This window comes from Ipomoea nil, unplaced genomic scaffold (genome assembly GCF_001879475.1).
Source record: "Ipomoea nil cultivar Tokyo-kokei standard unplaced genomic scaffold, Asagao_1.1 scaffold2826, whole genome shotgun sequence".
Lineage (NCBI taxonomy): Eukaryota > Viridiplantae > Streptophyta > Magnoliopsida > Solanales > Convolvulaceae > Ipomoea > Ipomoea nil.
Genome location: NW_017619254.1, coordinates 4,800,368 through 4,816,835, shown reverse-complemented (window position 1 = coordinate 4,816,835; position 16,468 = coordinate 4,800,368). Strand labels below are relative to the sequence as shown.

The 16,468-nt window shown below is 32.0% G+C and overlaps 2 protein-coding genes across 2 annotated transcripts; one reads left to right on the top strand and one right to left on the bottom strand.

The window, feature by feature from the left end:
• Positions 1–6,200: 6,200 nt before the first annotated feature.
• LOC109158806 (protein STRICTOSIDINE SYNTHASE-LIKE 10-like) lies at positions 6,201–8,660 on the bottom strand. The gene is made up of 4 exons (XM_019306703.1): positions 8,580–8,660; positions 8,245–8,549; positions 7,487–7,750; positions 6,201–6,990 (listed from the first exon to the last, which is right to left on the bottom strand). Exons 2-4 carry the CDS (start codon positions 8,544–8,546, stop codon positions 6,423–6,425), a joined length of 1,134 nt encoding a protein of 377 aa, XP_019162248.1. The 5' UTR covers positions 8,547–8,549; positions 8,580–8,660; the 3' UTR covers positions 6,201–6,422.
• A 5,143-nt stretch (positions 8,661–13,803) lies between these two features.
• LOC109158812 (two-component response regulator ORR9-like) lies at positions 13,804–15,752 on the top strand. Its single transcript, XM_019306711.1, has 5 exons — positions 13,804–14,267; positions 14,413–14,516; positions 14,640–14,717; positions 15,037–15,107; positions 15,188–15,752. The coding sequence occupies exons 1-5, from the start codon at positions 14,156–14,158 to the stop codon at positions 15,480–15,482; spliced, it is 660 nt and encodes a 219-aa protein (XP_019162256.1). The 5' UTR covers positions 13,804–14,155; the 3' UTR covers positions 15,483–15,752.
• Positions 15,753–16,468: the final 716 nt, after the last annotated feature.

Sequence of the window (16,468 nt, the reverse complement as noted above, 5' to 3'; positions counted from 1 at the left end):
CATTAACGACGGACCACAACTACGAGTCAAGGATTGTGTATATTTTCAAATAAAATATTACAACTCATTGAAAACAAAGGTAAGTATATGCAATTAGGCATTCCAAATAATAACGACATCCATAATTAAATAAGTTGAGTGTTGTTATTAGAGCCAACGTAACAAGGGACAAAAAGAAAAGTATTATTTAACAAATGAAACCTCAGTTAACTATTTATATATAAATTAATGACAATGAAATATCATTGTCATTTTTTATTATCAAATTTTCAAATTTTCAATTCAATTATTACAATACATAATTTAATATAAAAGATTGTGAGATTTAGAAAAGAATGATGAATTTTAATTTTAAGAAAAATATTTATTTTTAAAAAAATGGTGATATTTTGTTGGATGGCTAGTGAAAATCGTAATTACTACTCGATGGTGTGTACTTGGTAAATCTCATTTTGACTCTAGTCGGTAAAAAAATACAATGAAGTAAACAAACTTAAATAAAATCCCTGAAAGTCAAATTTAAAAAATTGTGATTACTGACTCTATTACAATTTACAATGTAATATCTGTTCATAACTATTGAAGCTCAAACCCACGACCTCCCGTATAGGAGTGCAACCTTGGTGCCATTAGACCCCAAGGTCTTAGCAAATATTGTGATTAATTACTAAGCAAATAATTTGACGGTAAAGATTTTATGATCGAGAAGCATAACTATGGTTCTTCTAAATGGGATGTCACAACCCTAATAGATTGTGAGTAGTATTTTAAAAAAAAAAATAAATAATCCCACCAAATTTATTGGTTCATAAATAAAAAGAAAATGGGGATATTTATTGGTTGTGATGGAGTGAAATAAAAGGCAACCCAAAACAATAAAGCAATGAAATAGAAACCACAAGATTACTATAACGGAAAACGATGGAAGTTGATTTGTTGAGATTCTCAAATCTAAAGACTAATGTTGTGGAACGAGTGTTTCGCGGACCCACCCGATTTCGAAAATGTGGTTCGGATTCGGAGCAGCAGCGCGGCAAAAGGGAAATAGATCTGGACCACATTTGTAGGAAATGGCATGGGATTAAGATTATTTAAGATTTAAGATTAAAGTCGAGATTATTAGATTACTGTTTGATCTTATCTTGATAAGAATTGGGACCACGGGAGCATGACTGGGTTCAAGTGTTCAACTGCCTGCTTCAATGCTGCATTATTATTTTGTGTTTTGCATTTCTTCATTTTATTTTTACGTTATTTTGTTATTGTTCTTTATTTTGGATTAATTAATTGGAACTCGTTTTAATTCTTTGTATTACTTATTATTATATTGGAATAATTATGATTTTGGATGTATAAAGCTGAAAATTGATTTGTTAATGATGACAAAAAATTTGTCCACATCTTCCCTCCCCCTTAACAAGAGAGATCGAGATACTCATCATCATCGTTATCACCATCTTATAACTGCTATCAATGACCTCGATATTTTTAATCAAAATTTGAATTGTATCTTTAAATATATTTATAGAGAAGTGAATTATCATGATTAGTTAACAAATTATCATAATTACTTTTGTCACGCTTTCCGCCTGTTTAATATTCCTCCAAAAAATATTATGAGTAAATTATTTACAAACTTTTCTTGATATTAATGATATATCGAAATTTATGTAATCTTTTTCGCTTTTCTCTCTACATTTCTTAGCTTGTACGTAAAAAATTAACGTTAGATAGCAATTTAGGACTAAGGCCGGAAAAGAGGCTGCTTGGTCATGCCTTTAACGGCTTAACGTTTGCACATGTGACTATGTGGATAACTATTGTCACGTTACTTGACGACTTTGGATATAATATATAGAGTAATGGGGCAAGCATGGGGAATGGGAATCTAGATAACATGGGATCTTGGAGGGGAACAATATCCATACTAAATTCAGGCAACTCGACAAGAAGAAGAATTATGTATCCTTAAATACCACCTCAGCTTTTTTTTTTAAAAAAAAAAAATAAAATAAAATAATAAGTACTCCGTATAATACATCGACACAGGGTATCCACTATTGAATACAGTGACTAATTTTCTTGATGACACTTTGACCCTGACATGAATACCGAGATATCTACATCTACATCTACAATCTACAAATCTAATAAGAGCGAATAATGTTAGGCCCTTAATTGGAACAAAAAAAAATGTCGGTACTAATTGTTTCTTAAAATGAATGGTTCATATTATTGTGATTTTAGTATCTTTTAATGATTTTCCTTATTTACCCTCTATTATATTATTTTCTTCCATTAAATAACCTTAAATTCCGTTAGTTTAAACTTTAGTAACGGAATATTCCGTTAACTATTTATTATTCTTAACATACTATTTATTGAAACTTAATATTTCAATTATGCTTTTGCATTATTGGAATGATTTAGGCCATTATGGTATTAATATTTTTTGTATTTTTTTTATAATGGTACAATTGTACATTACACTACTAATATTATACTATTATTTTTTTATCGGACAAAATTGTTTTACATCATTGTCAGACCTGCGCGGCCTAACTACAAAGTTGTTGATCATAAATACAATTACACATGGACTCTAAAACGGTAGGATCATTTTTCAAATAATTGACAATGTTAACATCCTACTAGCTCCAATTGAACAAGTTTATACATCAAAATTTTATCAATGCATGAAAACTTCTAAAAAAATTTGTAAGTTAATTTTTACTATATCATTATATTAATATCTATTGTAACCATATATTTTGAATTATTTATTATCATCCTCTATTAACAGCAATTGTAGCAATTGTTATGGACAAACTCATAAAACAATTTGTCTCAAATTAAAAAAAAAATCATTGATTTCATTATTGTTGAAGAAAAGTATGTACGACACTTTATTACTCTTATTAATTAAATAAATTAGTAGCTACAACCAAAAATAATACATATGCATTTAATTAATTTAGAATTAGATGTCTATAATGCTTTATTTAAAAAAAATCATTATAAAAAAATTTAAAAGAAATATAATTTCATTAGTTATATTATCTTTATTTTCTACAATTCAAAGATTCCTTACCTTCAAATTTATTAATTTATTATATTCACTACATTGTTCATTGTCTTCTTTTTTTACATTATCTTGTAATTAAATATCAAAGTTATAATACAAAACATGTTATATATATATATATATATATATATATATATATATATATATATATATATATATATTTGTTTATTTATTTATTTATTTACCAAGTATTTTATACAAATATAATAAATATTAATATTTCGTTCAATACTTTCACATGATAACCTGCGACACACATCTCACAACACATGAAACATGTAGAAAAAAAACTACCACTACTAAATATCAATAGGTGTTTGTACGCTAAAGAATTCATATTACAACTAAAATCTCAGTCATATACACAGCAAGGTAAATCTAAAACTTCCTACACCATAATCTCATTGCATGATGAATCCCTCTATGCTGCTACCAGTAACCTAATTGCACATGAAACACTACCAATAAAAAAAAAAAACAAAAAAGAAAAAGAAAAAAAGAGGACATGTACTGAATATGAAAACAATAACAATGCTACCCAAAAAAGAATTAAGAAGAATTAGAGAAATTTAAACCAAAAGTAGTATTTATTTAGACTATTGCTTTAAAACTAAGTATTTAGACTAGCGTTATTACAAAGTTGCAAACATTTATTTTAGTGACAATTATAATCAATCTCTCATATATTATCTTGCATTTATATACTTTAAATTACCGATTTAAATAAACAAATTCAACATTTATTTACATATGCATGAACATCTCCTATATAATATTGCATTGATATACTTTGGAATACTTATTTAAAAATAATTATTGGGCATTATCTCATTTGCACAAAGTGCGTAAAAAAACTAGTACTTAGAGAATAATCCCTATCAGTTACCTAACATATATAAAATTACTTGAACCATATTAATATATTATTTATTTTGCGAGCTAACACAGTTGGTTGGACCAATCACTTTAAAACAAAAAACCTAATGTATCAAAAGAAAACAAAAAAAAAAAAGAAAAAAGAAAAAAGAATAAGGTTCAAATTGGCCACTGAACGTAACCTGAAAATGCAATTAGACCACTGAACGAAAAAAAAAAAGTGCAATTAGGCCACTGAACACTTCAAAAACGTGCAATTAGGCCACTGAACTCGCCAAACGTATGCAATTTTACTGGATAGCAGGTTACCATCAATTTTAGCAGGTTACCTGCTTACGTGGCAGTTGAGTTGACATTTTAAATAATTTTTAATAATAAATTTTAATAATAAATTTTTAAAAAATTGAAAAAAAATTAAATAAAAAATAAAATAAAATCGTTTTTATTTTTTAATTTTTTTTTATAAAATGTTATTATTAAAATTTATTAAAAATTATTTAAAATTTATTAAAAATGTCAACTCAATTGCCACGTAAGCAGGTAACCTTCTAAAATTAAGGGTAACCTGCTATCAGGTGAAATTGCACATTTTTTGAGTGTTCAGTGGCCTAATTGCACCTTTTTTTTTTCATTCAGTGACCTAATTGCATTTTCAGGTTACGTTCAGTGGCCAATTTGAACCTTATTCCAAAAAAAAAAGAAAACAAAGTTGTTAGTTACTATAAAGCACAGTTGAGATTTAAAGCACGTTTCTAAAGTTGTAGGCTTTTGGAGTTGAAAAGATTTGAATGGACGGACTAAAGCCCACTGCAAATATAGTGTTTGTGAAACTTTTAACCCATTAAATAAGGTGACAAGTCCCAATAGAAAGCAGCCCAATCATTATACTTTGGCAAATTATATCATGCACCACGGTGCATAATCGATTATGCACCACGCATCAAAACGACGTCGTCTTGTTTAATGAAAAGAAACGGCATCCGTTTCGCACTCTTCCGCAAAAAGTAACTCTGTTATTCAGTTTCATTTTGTATACACTACAATTTCAGTTCAACACAACTACAGTTTCATTTTGATATAACTACAGTTTCATTCGATATTTATAGACTCAAATATGTGAAAATGTTATTTAATTTTATTTTATATATATACATTATAGTTCTATTAAAACACAACTACATGATCATTTTGATATAATTACAGCTTCATTGTACAATATACACTCAAATATGTGAAATGTTATTCAGTTTCATTTTATATACACTGCAGTTTCATTTCACCACAACTACAGTATCATTTTGATATAACTGCAGTTTCATTTGATAATATAAAAATAATACGTGAGACATTGTCAGTTTAGATATATTGTAGTGTCAGTTGGTAATTAACATACAAAAAATGCGCGTTCCGTTAACACTAACGGCGCGCCGTTTCTTTAAGTAAAGAAACGGCGTCGTTCGGTCCACGATATAACGACACTTATACTTTGGACACCAATTTATTTTTATTATATTATATATTTATTTTTAAAGTTTATTTTTAGTATATATTAACATAAAAATTGAATCTATAGTACATTAAAATAAATAAATAAATATTTAATATTCTAAAAACAAACCGTTATTAATGACTCACCTTACAATATGGATCATGGTTCACATTATTATCTACCAAATTAACTTCAGTCATCTAATAGGTAAATTATTGTGTAGACCGTGATTCAAAACGATGTCGTTTTGATGTTAAAAAAATTATTTGTTTCGCGCATGTGTTAGAATAAGGAACATTCTCGGATAAGATAATGTATTTTATGAGTTAGAATAATGTACTTTATGTGTTAGAATAATGAGGTAAGATAATGTATTTTATGAGTTAGAATAATGTATTTTATGTGTATAATAATATATTTTATGAGAAGAATAATGTATTTTATGAGTTACAATAATATACTTTATGTATTTTTTTGACCGTGCTCCACGCAATAATGATGGTCATCTATAGTGAAGCCTTTTATCAATGCTTATACCATCGACTAGGATTCACTTAGTGAGGTGAACCCATGATACATATTCATTTTTAATCACACCCGCAGAAACTCCTCAAAAATCTCACACTATTGAGAATGCTCTTTAGCTTCTCAATATTAGTGTTGTTTAAATTTCTGTCTAAAGTAACTCATCCATTGAAAGAATGATTCTATTACAACTTAATGTTAAGAGACAAAATTGCACATACCCTATAACTCAAGACTCAAATTATCATTTTCCCTAACAGACAGAAAAGGTCTTATTTAGCATGAAAATATTACTTATATTTTCTGAACATGAAAGATTTAACATGATGGATTCAAAAGCCACCTTGGTACGAGACCGACAACCTATGTTTAATCACTCTCGTCTTATTAACTATGTTGTTGGGCTGCTTTTCGCCCATGTTCTTGTCTACTAAGATGTACAGAACTTCAAGGCAGTTTATAAACTCCAAGAAAAGGCATCAATACAGATCCAATCCACAACTTCCCCTCATGCTCCTCAACTTCACTTATGAACTTCAAGCTCTTGCCTTCAATGTCCTCCAAAACCTCCACGACTTCCCCATCTTCCCCGAGCTTGATTGCAGATGCATGAGGCTTCCCCACTAGCAAGTGGTGCAGTTGCTTGAAGTTGAACGGGAGCTTTAACAACGTCTTTCCGAGCCACGGATTAGACACGAGCAAGTGAGCGAGAACCCCTTTTTTGGCGTGTAAAGCGACCCAGAATTGCCCTCTCGAGTTCCTCCTAATGTTGTCTGGAAATCCCGGTACAACAGCAAAAGTAGTGTGGTTCCCGGCTTCAGGTCCTTTGAGCCAGTATCTTAACACTCTACCCGTAGAAGTTTCAGCTACAAGTACAAAGGACCCGTCTTTGCTCAACGCTACACCGTTGGCGAAAGCGATGCCTTGAATTAGAACTGTCACTTCTTTCGTTGACCTGTCGTATTTCATCAGTCTGCCTGTCCTGTCTCCACTCACAACCGATGCAATAAATTGCCTGCATTTATGAGATACGAAACCATAAATCCATTGTCAAAGTATTTGCCTCTTCTTCAAGACAGAAAATCACGGTGACTTAGTGGCCCATTAGGTGCGAGGACCAGTGTCCTATGCCTACAACGACCCCACATTGTGTGGTTGCCAGGACTCGATCCTATATCCTTGCTCACAATCTACCACCCAGAAACCAACTGAGTTGCCTGTGTGGCATAAACCAAGTATTTCTTGTTACTTTACAACAAACAACATCAAGCAACATTAATAGATTTAAAATCGTTACGATCTCTTCTTAAGCCACAATGACCTATTATTACTGATCAGCCAAATATGTGCTTGTAAAATGGAAACTATCAGTACCAAATACCATTGGAGTTGCTTCTCGGGAGCATATAATAGAAGCATGTGCTCCATATCTCAACTAAAAGACTAAAAGCCTAAGTTGATAGTTAGATTGCACATTAATGGTTATATGCTCAACAATAAATTAAAATTACCTCCGCTGAAATTTGGTGCTTGTATCCGTGAAATAAATGGCATCTTCATCCTCATCAATGTCCATATCATTGGTAAAGAGGAGAGATTGACCATCAACTTCTTTAACCAGTGGTGTGGAGGATCCTCCAGTCCGCCCCACTACATGTAGGCCCAAGTAGGCATCAGCAACGTACAAATCTCCAGTTTTCTTATCGAATCGCAAGCCCAGTGGCCTTCCACATATGTGCTCCATTTCAGGAGCAAATGGCCGAACACAATCCTTCCTGGATGTTACAATGTAAAATTTTTAGCAGAGTATTGGTGTAGTTATGATTACTGAATGGTGTTCTTGATAAAACTGTCACAATTAAGTCACTTCTTTAATTTTCTTCTAGTTTGTACCAATTTAGGTGCCTATTTTGACTTGCCGCAAGTATTAAGAGAGAATTGGAGCTGTGTTTAATAATGGTATAGCGTTTTGGTTATGAATTTAACATGCCAATCGCCTAATCTGGACAATCAATAGAAGAATTCATTTCATTATTAACCACAGAACTTCAAAGCTCAGTTCTTTGCCAGTTCTCTCTAATAATTTTTCTTCTTTTTACCATATCAGATCTCTGATCTTCCTATAACCCATATTGAAAAGTTGGTTTAACATTCAAAGAATATTCTTGCTACTAAAACGTTTACAATATTTAAGTCTTTCCCAGAATTTGAAACACCATTTCATTTCAAGATTAACCAATAAATCATAAAGATAGTTAAAAGTAGTTACCTTTGAGAGGAGGTGACAGCAAAATCGACCCAACGGCCGCCACTTATTCCATCTGCACCGGGCTCCCACTTGAGAATCCGGCCGTCGGCAACTCCGGTGTAGGGCCCGTCTCCGTTAGGGTCAAAGGCAAGACTTTCCGGTCCAAGGGCGCCGGGGACGGGGAGAATATCGGCGTTGGTGAGGAGGTCTTGGGAGCCCGGGATGGTGGGTGGGGTAAAGAGAAGCTGGGAGTTGAAAGCCAATAAGACTGAGAGCAAAGCCAGTGCGGCGGCGCTCAAGATGAGTGCAGAGGAGGGGTTCATTGCTGTCTGAGATGAGAAGTGAAGCGGACGCGAAAGCGGTGGAAGTTTGCGCGAGTGGTCACCGTCGTTTCCAAGTGCTCGGTGGTCGCTGTCTGGGAATTTCTATGCCGATTTGATGTAGTCAGTGTCTGTCTACACTACATAATAATAATTTGATAAGCGTCAAGTTCAAATTGAATGAATAATATTTTTACTACGCTCCCCTCTCAATTTCTAATTATCCTATTATTTGAGACTTGAACCCATAACTCATTCTTAGAAAAGGCTGAACCCCAACAGTAAGAGCCCCCCACACTCTGGTCCGACAAAGCATTTGTGAGGATGTAAATCATGGTGACTCAACTGAATTGAACTCATAACTCATGATGGAGCAATTTGCTGTCATTGTATCACAAGATTCTTGATATCTCTATTTATATTAAGGATTGCAAAATGTGTTTTAATGTTGCACATAAAATTTTGCATTGGATGTACAAATTACTGGTTCACATAATATATGACAAAATACTACAAATTGATATGGGATAGAAAGTTTTTTGTGATCATTTAAAAAACATTTAGGGTATGTTTGGTTTTCACATGGAATTGGAATCGAAATTATATACTTATAATATTAATGAGTTTTGGTGAAAGTATTTTTCATATTTGGTAGTATGGTGAAATTGGAATGATTATCAATAATATTGATGTTTGGTTATGTATAACCCTATAATATGAATAAACGTTTTAAAAATACAAAAATAAAAAATCAAGGCAATTGATCCTAATATACTGACATTTGAAGCACCAATATGAACAAAAAAAAAATATCTAAAAGCACTAATCCAAACTTAAAATCAGATTTCTAATAAGATGGAATGATACATATTTTTAATTAGGGAATGAAGTTTTTCATTGAAGATGTAATCAAATATCATAGTTGTATTTTAAAAAATTGTCAACCAAACACTAACTATATAAATTTTGATTCTCATTTTTGGTGTGTAAGCCATGAACCAAACACACCCTTAGTCTTTTATTTTTTAGTCAAAAGGATGGGAAAATTCAAAAGAACAATGAGGCTATTCATGCTAATAAAAAAACCTCAAGATTCCCACAATAAAATATTTTTAAAATCAGCCGAAATCGAACTAACACACCAGCCTCAATCACGTTTGCAAACTTTTCATTCGAATTTGACATTGAACGGTATCAAAAAGTCTCATGTAGCTATGTTGATAAGTAATTGCATCCATAGTTTTTCGAATCTCAATTTTAATCAAAAAAAAAAAAATTGTTAAAAGTGACTTTACCAACCAACATCCAACGGTCGAAATCCCCTAAAATTCCAGCTGTGAGAACCTAGTCACATGAATCCAATTCAGGTGTGTTTGGTAGAAATAATGGTGACCAATTAACAGGACTTCAAATTATGCAATAATCTGGGATGGTACAAATGCATGGTTGATCCCCCAACCCCCAACAGGTCCTCTGAAGGGCACAAGCAAGCTGGCTCTAATGGTACTATACATCACAAATGCATGGGACAGTGTCCTATGTTCCCAGCTAAATCCTACCAGTATCCAACTATCCATCAATAAATTAATTAAAACACATTAAAATGGACTTTATTGCATGCTTATTGCTTTGCAATTATGGAGTAATAAAAACCCAACACCCAAACATGGTACATTCAAATATTTATCGATCTCCTTTGATCTTTTGCTGAATATGGTTAATTATAAGACGGACTTTACTCAGAACTTACATTTAGATAGCAGTTACCGAGCTTTCCAGTAAAATATTTTTCATGCATTTCAATAAATATTGAATAATGGACATTGTATATAGTAGACAGGGGCAGAACACAAGAATTTGACAGGGAATTGAAGAATGCTTTAATTTGGTTGGTGGATACATATGAACAGCCCCAACCCTACAAGGCCAGTGGGAATCCCAATCCCATGTTCTTTTTTGTACACAAAAGCATAACTGTGCTGACCCCATCAATAATCATTTGGCATTACAACTCCAAACACAGGAAAGTGAAGATGGAATGGAAGAAATGAAGATAATAGTCATAGGTGAAAGATTGTAGATAGAATATATATGGCCCAAAAAATATGACTTAGATTTTTAGATAAACATCAAGTTTGTGCTTAATGTGATGGGAGTAGAACTGATTAATTACTTTTTACCAAAAAAAAAAAAAAAAAGAAGAAGAACTTATTAATTACTCGTTATAATTAAAAATTTAAACAATTTATTGTCCAAATCATATTTTTAAAATGGTAAACAAACTCACGATAAAAAGTAGAAACTAAGTACTATAATTTGGATACCGAACTCTGGTACTATATATATTAAAGAGTATAAAATCAAGTTATAGAATAATTTACGGACATTTTGTTTCTTGAAACAATCTCAATGAAACAAAGTAGTTATGCTCTTTGTATAGATATTAATGTTTCTTGCATATTTACACACTGTCTTTGATTGTTAGAATATATTTAATTTAATATTAAAAAAGTCTATTGTAGTAAATGAATAAAAATTAGATAAGATTCTGCTAGGACAACATACATCAATCTTTCACTAAAAAATTAGACACTCAAATTTTAAAAAATAAGTCAATTATTCAAAAACTAATCAAATAGATGAAAATTCTCAAATTTAAATATTATTTTACAATTTTTTACCAAAAGATATTTGATTATTGTATGTATTTTACATCGGTAGAGCGGAAAGTGAGAGGAGAAAGAATACAATATATATTCAATGTTTGGTGGAATAGGAAAATGAATTGGGTAAAAGGGTGGAGTACTAAATATTTTTTTATGTTCTTAATTATTATTTTAATGAAGTTGGTCAATAACCACTAGTCAAATGAAAGGAGCAATGGGAGTAATAATCATTGTTTTAGGTGATGGATTGTTGCCTTGTTGTCCCATTTCAAGGATTTGGCATGTCACCGAATACAATAGTACTAACATGTTAATTATCAATGTGGACTTGTTGCTCACAATTAATCAAATCTATACTCTTTTGTGATTGTGAAACCTACAAATCCCACCCACCTAAGTTAATACTCATTAGCTTTTTTTGGCTAATCATGGGTATCTACATCTAGACTCTAGAGCAAGTAGACCATATAATATTACTATTGTATCAAATCTTATATTATATTTATTTAATTCATGTAAGGTTGGATTAAATACATATTATTTTTTGGGTGAGTTTCTTATGAGAGTGTGGAATAGTCATATACATATTTTTATTTGTAAGGCGGGTCGGATAAAGATAAAAATACAATAGTTATGCTGGAAAATATAATACTGATTGATAGGGTTATACTGAACTCGTACTATGCATTTATACTTATGTTTGATATCAGTACAAGGGACCGAGAGGTCCACTACCCGATCATATATGATCTTGTGTTTTACCCGATCCGGACCTACTCGGGGAGATGGCCCCCTTTGGTCAGTAGGGTAGGCATGCTTTGCACTTGGGATGAAATTCCCGATCACATTGAGAAAATTGTCCCGAGCACCGAACCCAATTATTAAGGCCAAAGCATAACCCGATTGCATAGTATGATCCCATCACCTTTACGCAAATGTCAGAAATCTCGAAACACGTGAAATCGTTAGGACCGCCCTTGTCATAACCGATGCATGGAAACCACATAACTAGCATGTCGAACGCTCGCCATGTGTCCCCTTCCAAGTTTCTATATAAATCGCATTAAATGCCTGAATAAGGGACTTTTGGACCTGGAACTACACACTACTTAAGCTCAGAAACGTTTGACCTCACATTTAGCTACCCGATATATCACTTTGTGACCGAATATAATAGACTGTTGTATTTATCCCATCACTAATCATGAATAAATTGTTTGTTACTTATAAGAAATACTGTAATATTTTAAAAGAAATATGTAATACTTTTAAATCAAAATGTAATATTTATGGGTTGAAAAGTTACTAAGGAAAAATGTAATACTAATTAGAAATAAATTGACCGACTGAGAAAATGTATGGAGTAATATTTATGAGAAAAACAATGTGATACTCTTGATGAAAAGGTAATACTTTTAACGCAAAATGTAATATTAAGAGTTGAAGAGTTATTTATGAAGAAAATTACAATACTTATTATGATGGAAAATGTAATACTTATAAAAAATTTGATGTGTCCATGGGTCCTCTCAAAGAAAATTTTGTCTTCTTTTTTAATTAGTCAAATATTTTGCAGGTCCATTTGTTTTTGTATTAAATTTTTAAGATATTTGATGCCGTTAAATCAACTATATATGTTAATTTTTATATTATCGTAATGTATTAATCTGATAAAAATCACGTTATAGATAGAAAATTTGAGACAAAAGATTTGTTTTGAATTATTATTGGGGAAGAATTGTGAAAAATAACATTGAGAAGAATGATGATGAAAGTGCAGAATGTGAAGATAGAAGATAGAAGATGCATGAATTGAATGAAGAAAACATGAGGACAGGCACACAGACAAGAAATGGGGCACACAATTGAGTGGCCATGGGAAGCAAATCTTGAGAGGGAATCAAATGAAATTGGCCTCTCCTCTCGTTCCACCACCCCCCACTTGTCCATCATAGGGTAAACGCACATAATTTCTCATTGTTGATGAGCATATAATCATTAATGTGCAATTTAATTATCAACTTAGACTTTTAGTTGATATGGAACACATACTTCAATTTGATATCAGAACCATGCCAAAGGTCACCTTATAAAAAAAAAAAAAAGATTACGTGTTGCTTCGTGTGAGCATATACCATTAATGTGCAATCTAACTATCAAAAGATATTGTCATCACAGTCTTTTGATATATATATATATGTATATCATTTCAAACATTTCAAAATTATGATGGAGTGAAAATCACAAAGTTATTCACTTTTATAGACAAATTAGTAAAAATACATAACTTTTCTTTTTCTAGTATTAAATAAAAAAAAAACACAAATATAAGCTAAATTAAAGTAAGACAAATAAATACAAGACAAATTTTACTTTAAAAGTATCTTAGCGATAATTAACTTGTTTGTAAATGAGATAAGGTAAACAAATAATATAAATCTATGATACTTAAAACTTTCTTATCCTACAAAATACAAAAATAATATAATCTAATATAGGTGGAGTGGGATACTACAAAATACAAATTCTTTTTTCCTCTTATATCAAATAGGAACCTAACTACCAAATAATTAATATTCAATACAACACTTTGTTGAAAAAGAAAAGAAAAGAAAAAAGAACAGCACCGTGTGCCTTTCTAAATATGCAATCTTTTTGGTTAGTTGTTCACTGTCTTTCTTGCCTAATTGCCTTTCCCATTTGCTTGTCTTGCAATTCAAAATCCGTTTGAAAATCTGAGAAGATCTTTGGATGAGATGTGGATAGATCTTACTTTGGGGGTTGTGGAATTTGGTGGGTCTTGGAACAATATACAAATCTGAGGGCTCCTCTTCTCTCTTTCTCATCTCACTTCACCTCACCACTCCAAAGAACACAACTTTTCATCATTTCTTTTCACCCTTGTTTCTTGGCTGTTGATATTGGTGTTGGGAATTTGAAGAACTTATGAATATGGGCATGGCAGCAGTAGAGCCACAGTTCCATGTTCTAGCTGTTGATGACAGCCTCATAGATAGAAAGCTCATTGAGAGACTTTTCAAGACCTCTTCTTGTCAAGGTATTTCATATATTAAACACAATGATGGGACAAAGGGATTTGTGTCCTAATATCACTTGAACTTGTTGAAGATGGATTTTCTTGATTACAGAGTGTACTGATTCTGGGTTTTTTCTGGATTTTTTTTTTTGGGTGTTCATTGTAGTAACTACAGTGGATTCTGGTAGCAAGGCCTTACAATTTCTGGGATTGAATGAAGATGACCAGAAAAATCCAATTCAACCTTCTGTTTCCCCCAACAACCATCAGGTCACTTTTCTTTTCTGGGTTTTTTTTTCTTTGCCTTGATTTCAGGGATTGAAGATTCTTTCTTCTTTGATTGCTATCTGCAATATGTCTGAAAATTTTGTTTGTTGTTTCTGGTATTTTCAGGAAGTGCAAGTGAATCTTGTAATTACAGACTATTGCATGCCTGGGATGACAGGCTATGATTTGCTCAAGAAAATTAAGGTATGCTTTGGTTTTCTGCCCTTACTTTTACTTCACATCATCACTCTATATTTTCTTGAAAGTAAATACTCCATCAACCCCCCACCCCCCAAAAAAAGCTTTCAATTTTACCCACATCCACATATACTGCATAATTGTGATGCTGAAATGGCATTTGCTATTATTTCCCTTACAACTCTGAAATTGTCTTTGTTCAATATTTTCTTTAGTGATCTTCCCCAATTGTTAGGTGCTCTAGAAACTATGTCTTGTTTGGTACAAGGTTTGGTAGAAATGGTTTTGGCAAATGAAACATGCCTCTTCTTTTTCTCTCCCACAGGAATCTTCATCTCTGAGAAACATCCCTGTGGTCATTATGTCATCTGAGAATGTTCCTTCAAGAATCAGCAGGTAAGAGCTTCTTCAGAAGAATCTGAAATTCTCCTTTTTCTTGGAGATAGCATTAAAGGGTACTTATGAAACCTAAACAGATGCTTAGAAGAAGGGGCAGAAGATTTTTTCCTCAAGCCAGTGAGGCTATCAGATGTGAATAAGCTGAGACCCCATATGGTGAAAAACAAGAAGGCAGGAGAACAAGAAAATCAAGAATCATCATTTTCATCATCAGAGGAGTCATCTGCAGAATCTGGTATGACAGATGTTCAAGAACAGGCCGAATCGAACGATAATAGTTGTAACAAGAGGAAGAAGGGCTTGGATGAAGGCTTTACACCCAAGAGAACAAGACCAAGATGCAATGGCCTCACTGCTTTCTCTGATCTATGATATCCTGTTCTGTTTTGATATAATTTTTTGTTTTAGTTATTACATATATGCAGTTGGATAATACATGAGATATGTAGAGAGCTATTAGCTATAGAGAGTTTGGGCACTAACTATATATATGATAATATGATGAGAGATCAGTACACAACTTTATGGAAGAATTTGCTCTTTTTTGTTACCCTACCTATTTCATAAGATGAATGTGATTGTTGTAATGCCTCTTTAGGCTAAGATTTTACCTAGAAGAATTTATCCATTTTTTCCTTGCCATTTAATTTTATTAATAAGTTGAGGTTTATTTGCTAGACTAGATTCTATCCTTTTTCATAGATTATATGAATCACATTATTTATTCATAGTTTAGTTTGACTATAATGAAAATGAGATTTTAGAGAATGTAATAGTTTAATAATCATTCACCATAATGTAGAGTTTAGCATGTTGTCTATCCACTAGGTGATCAACTGATCATATTGAGATCAAAATCTCTTTTTGCCTTGCCATCTCCTGTTTGCACACCTCCAACAATTGGCCACTAGCCCCTAAGTTACAAGTTATAACATCCCTTCAACTATTTACAAAACAAGTTTAAAGCTAAGTGAGTATCGATCAAAATTCTGTATAATCTTTTATCCCAAGTGAGTCTAAGGCAAGGATAATAGCTCAACTATCCACTTCCACAACACCATTGGAGTCAATATTGATGCGTAATTTGATAATTTTTATCTAAATTATTTTATTTAGAGAAAAAATATTGCAAAATGTATACTCAATTATTTGAAAGAATATCTTTTTATTCATAGGAGGGAAAAAATTACAAGCATACAACATGTAAACACAAGCAAATGGTTATATTAAATATTGCTAAGACCTTATTGGAGCATACTACATTGTAATAAGAATCAAAATTCACGTATTTCTCTTACCTTTTTTTTAGGCCTATAACGGGAACTAAAAAATGTCCCTCCTGCATTTTGTCAATGTAA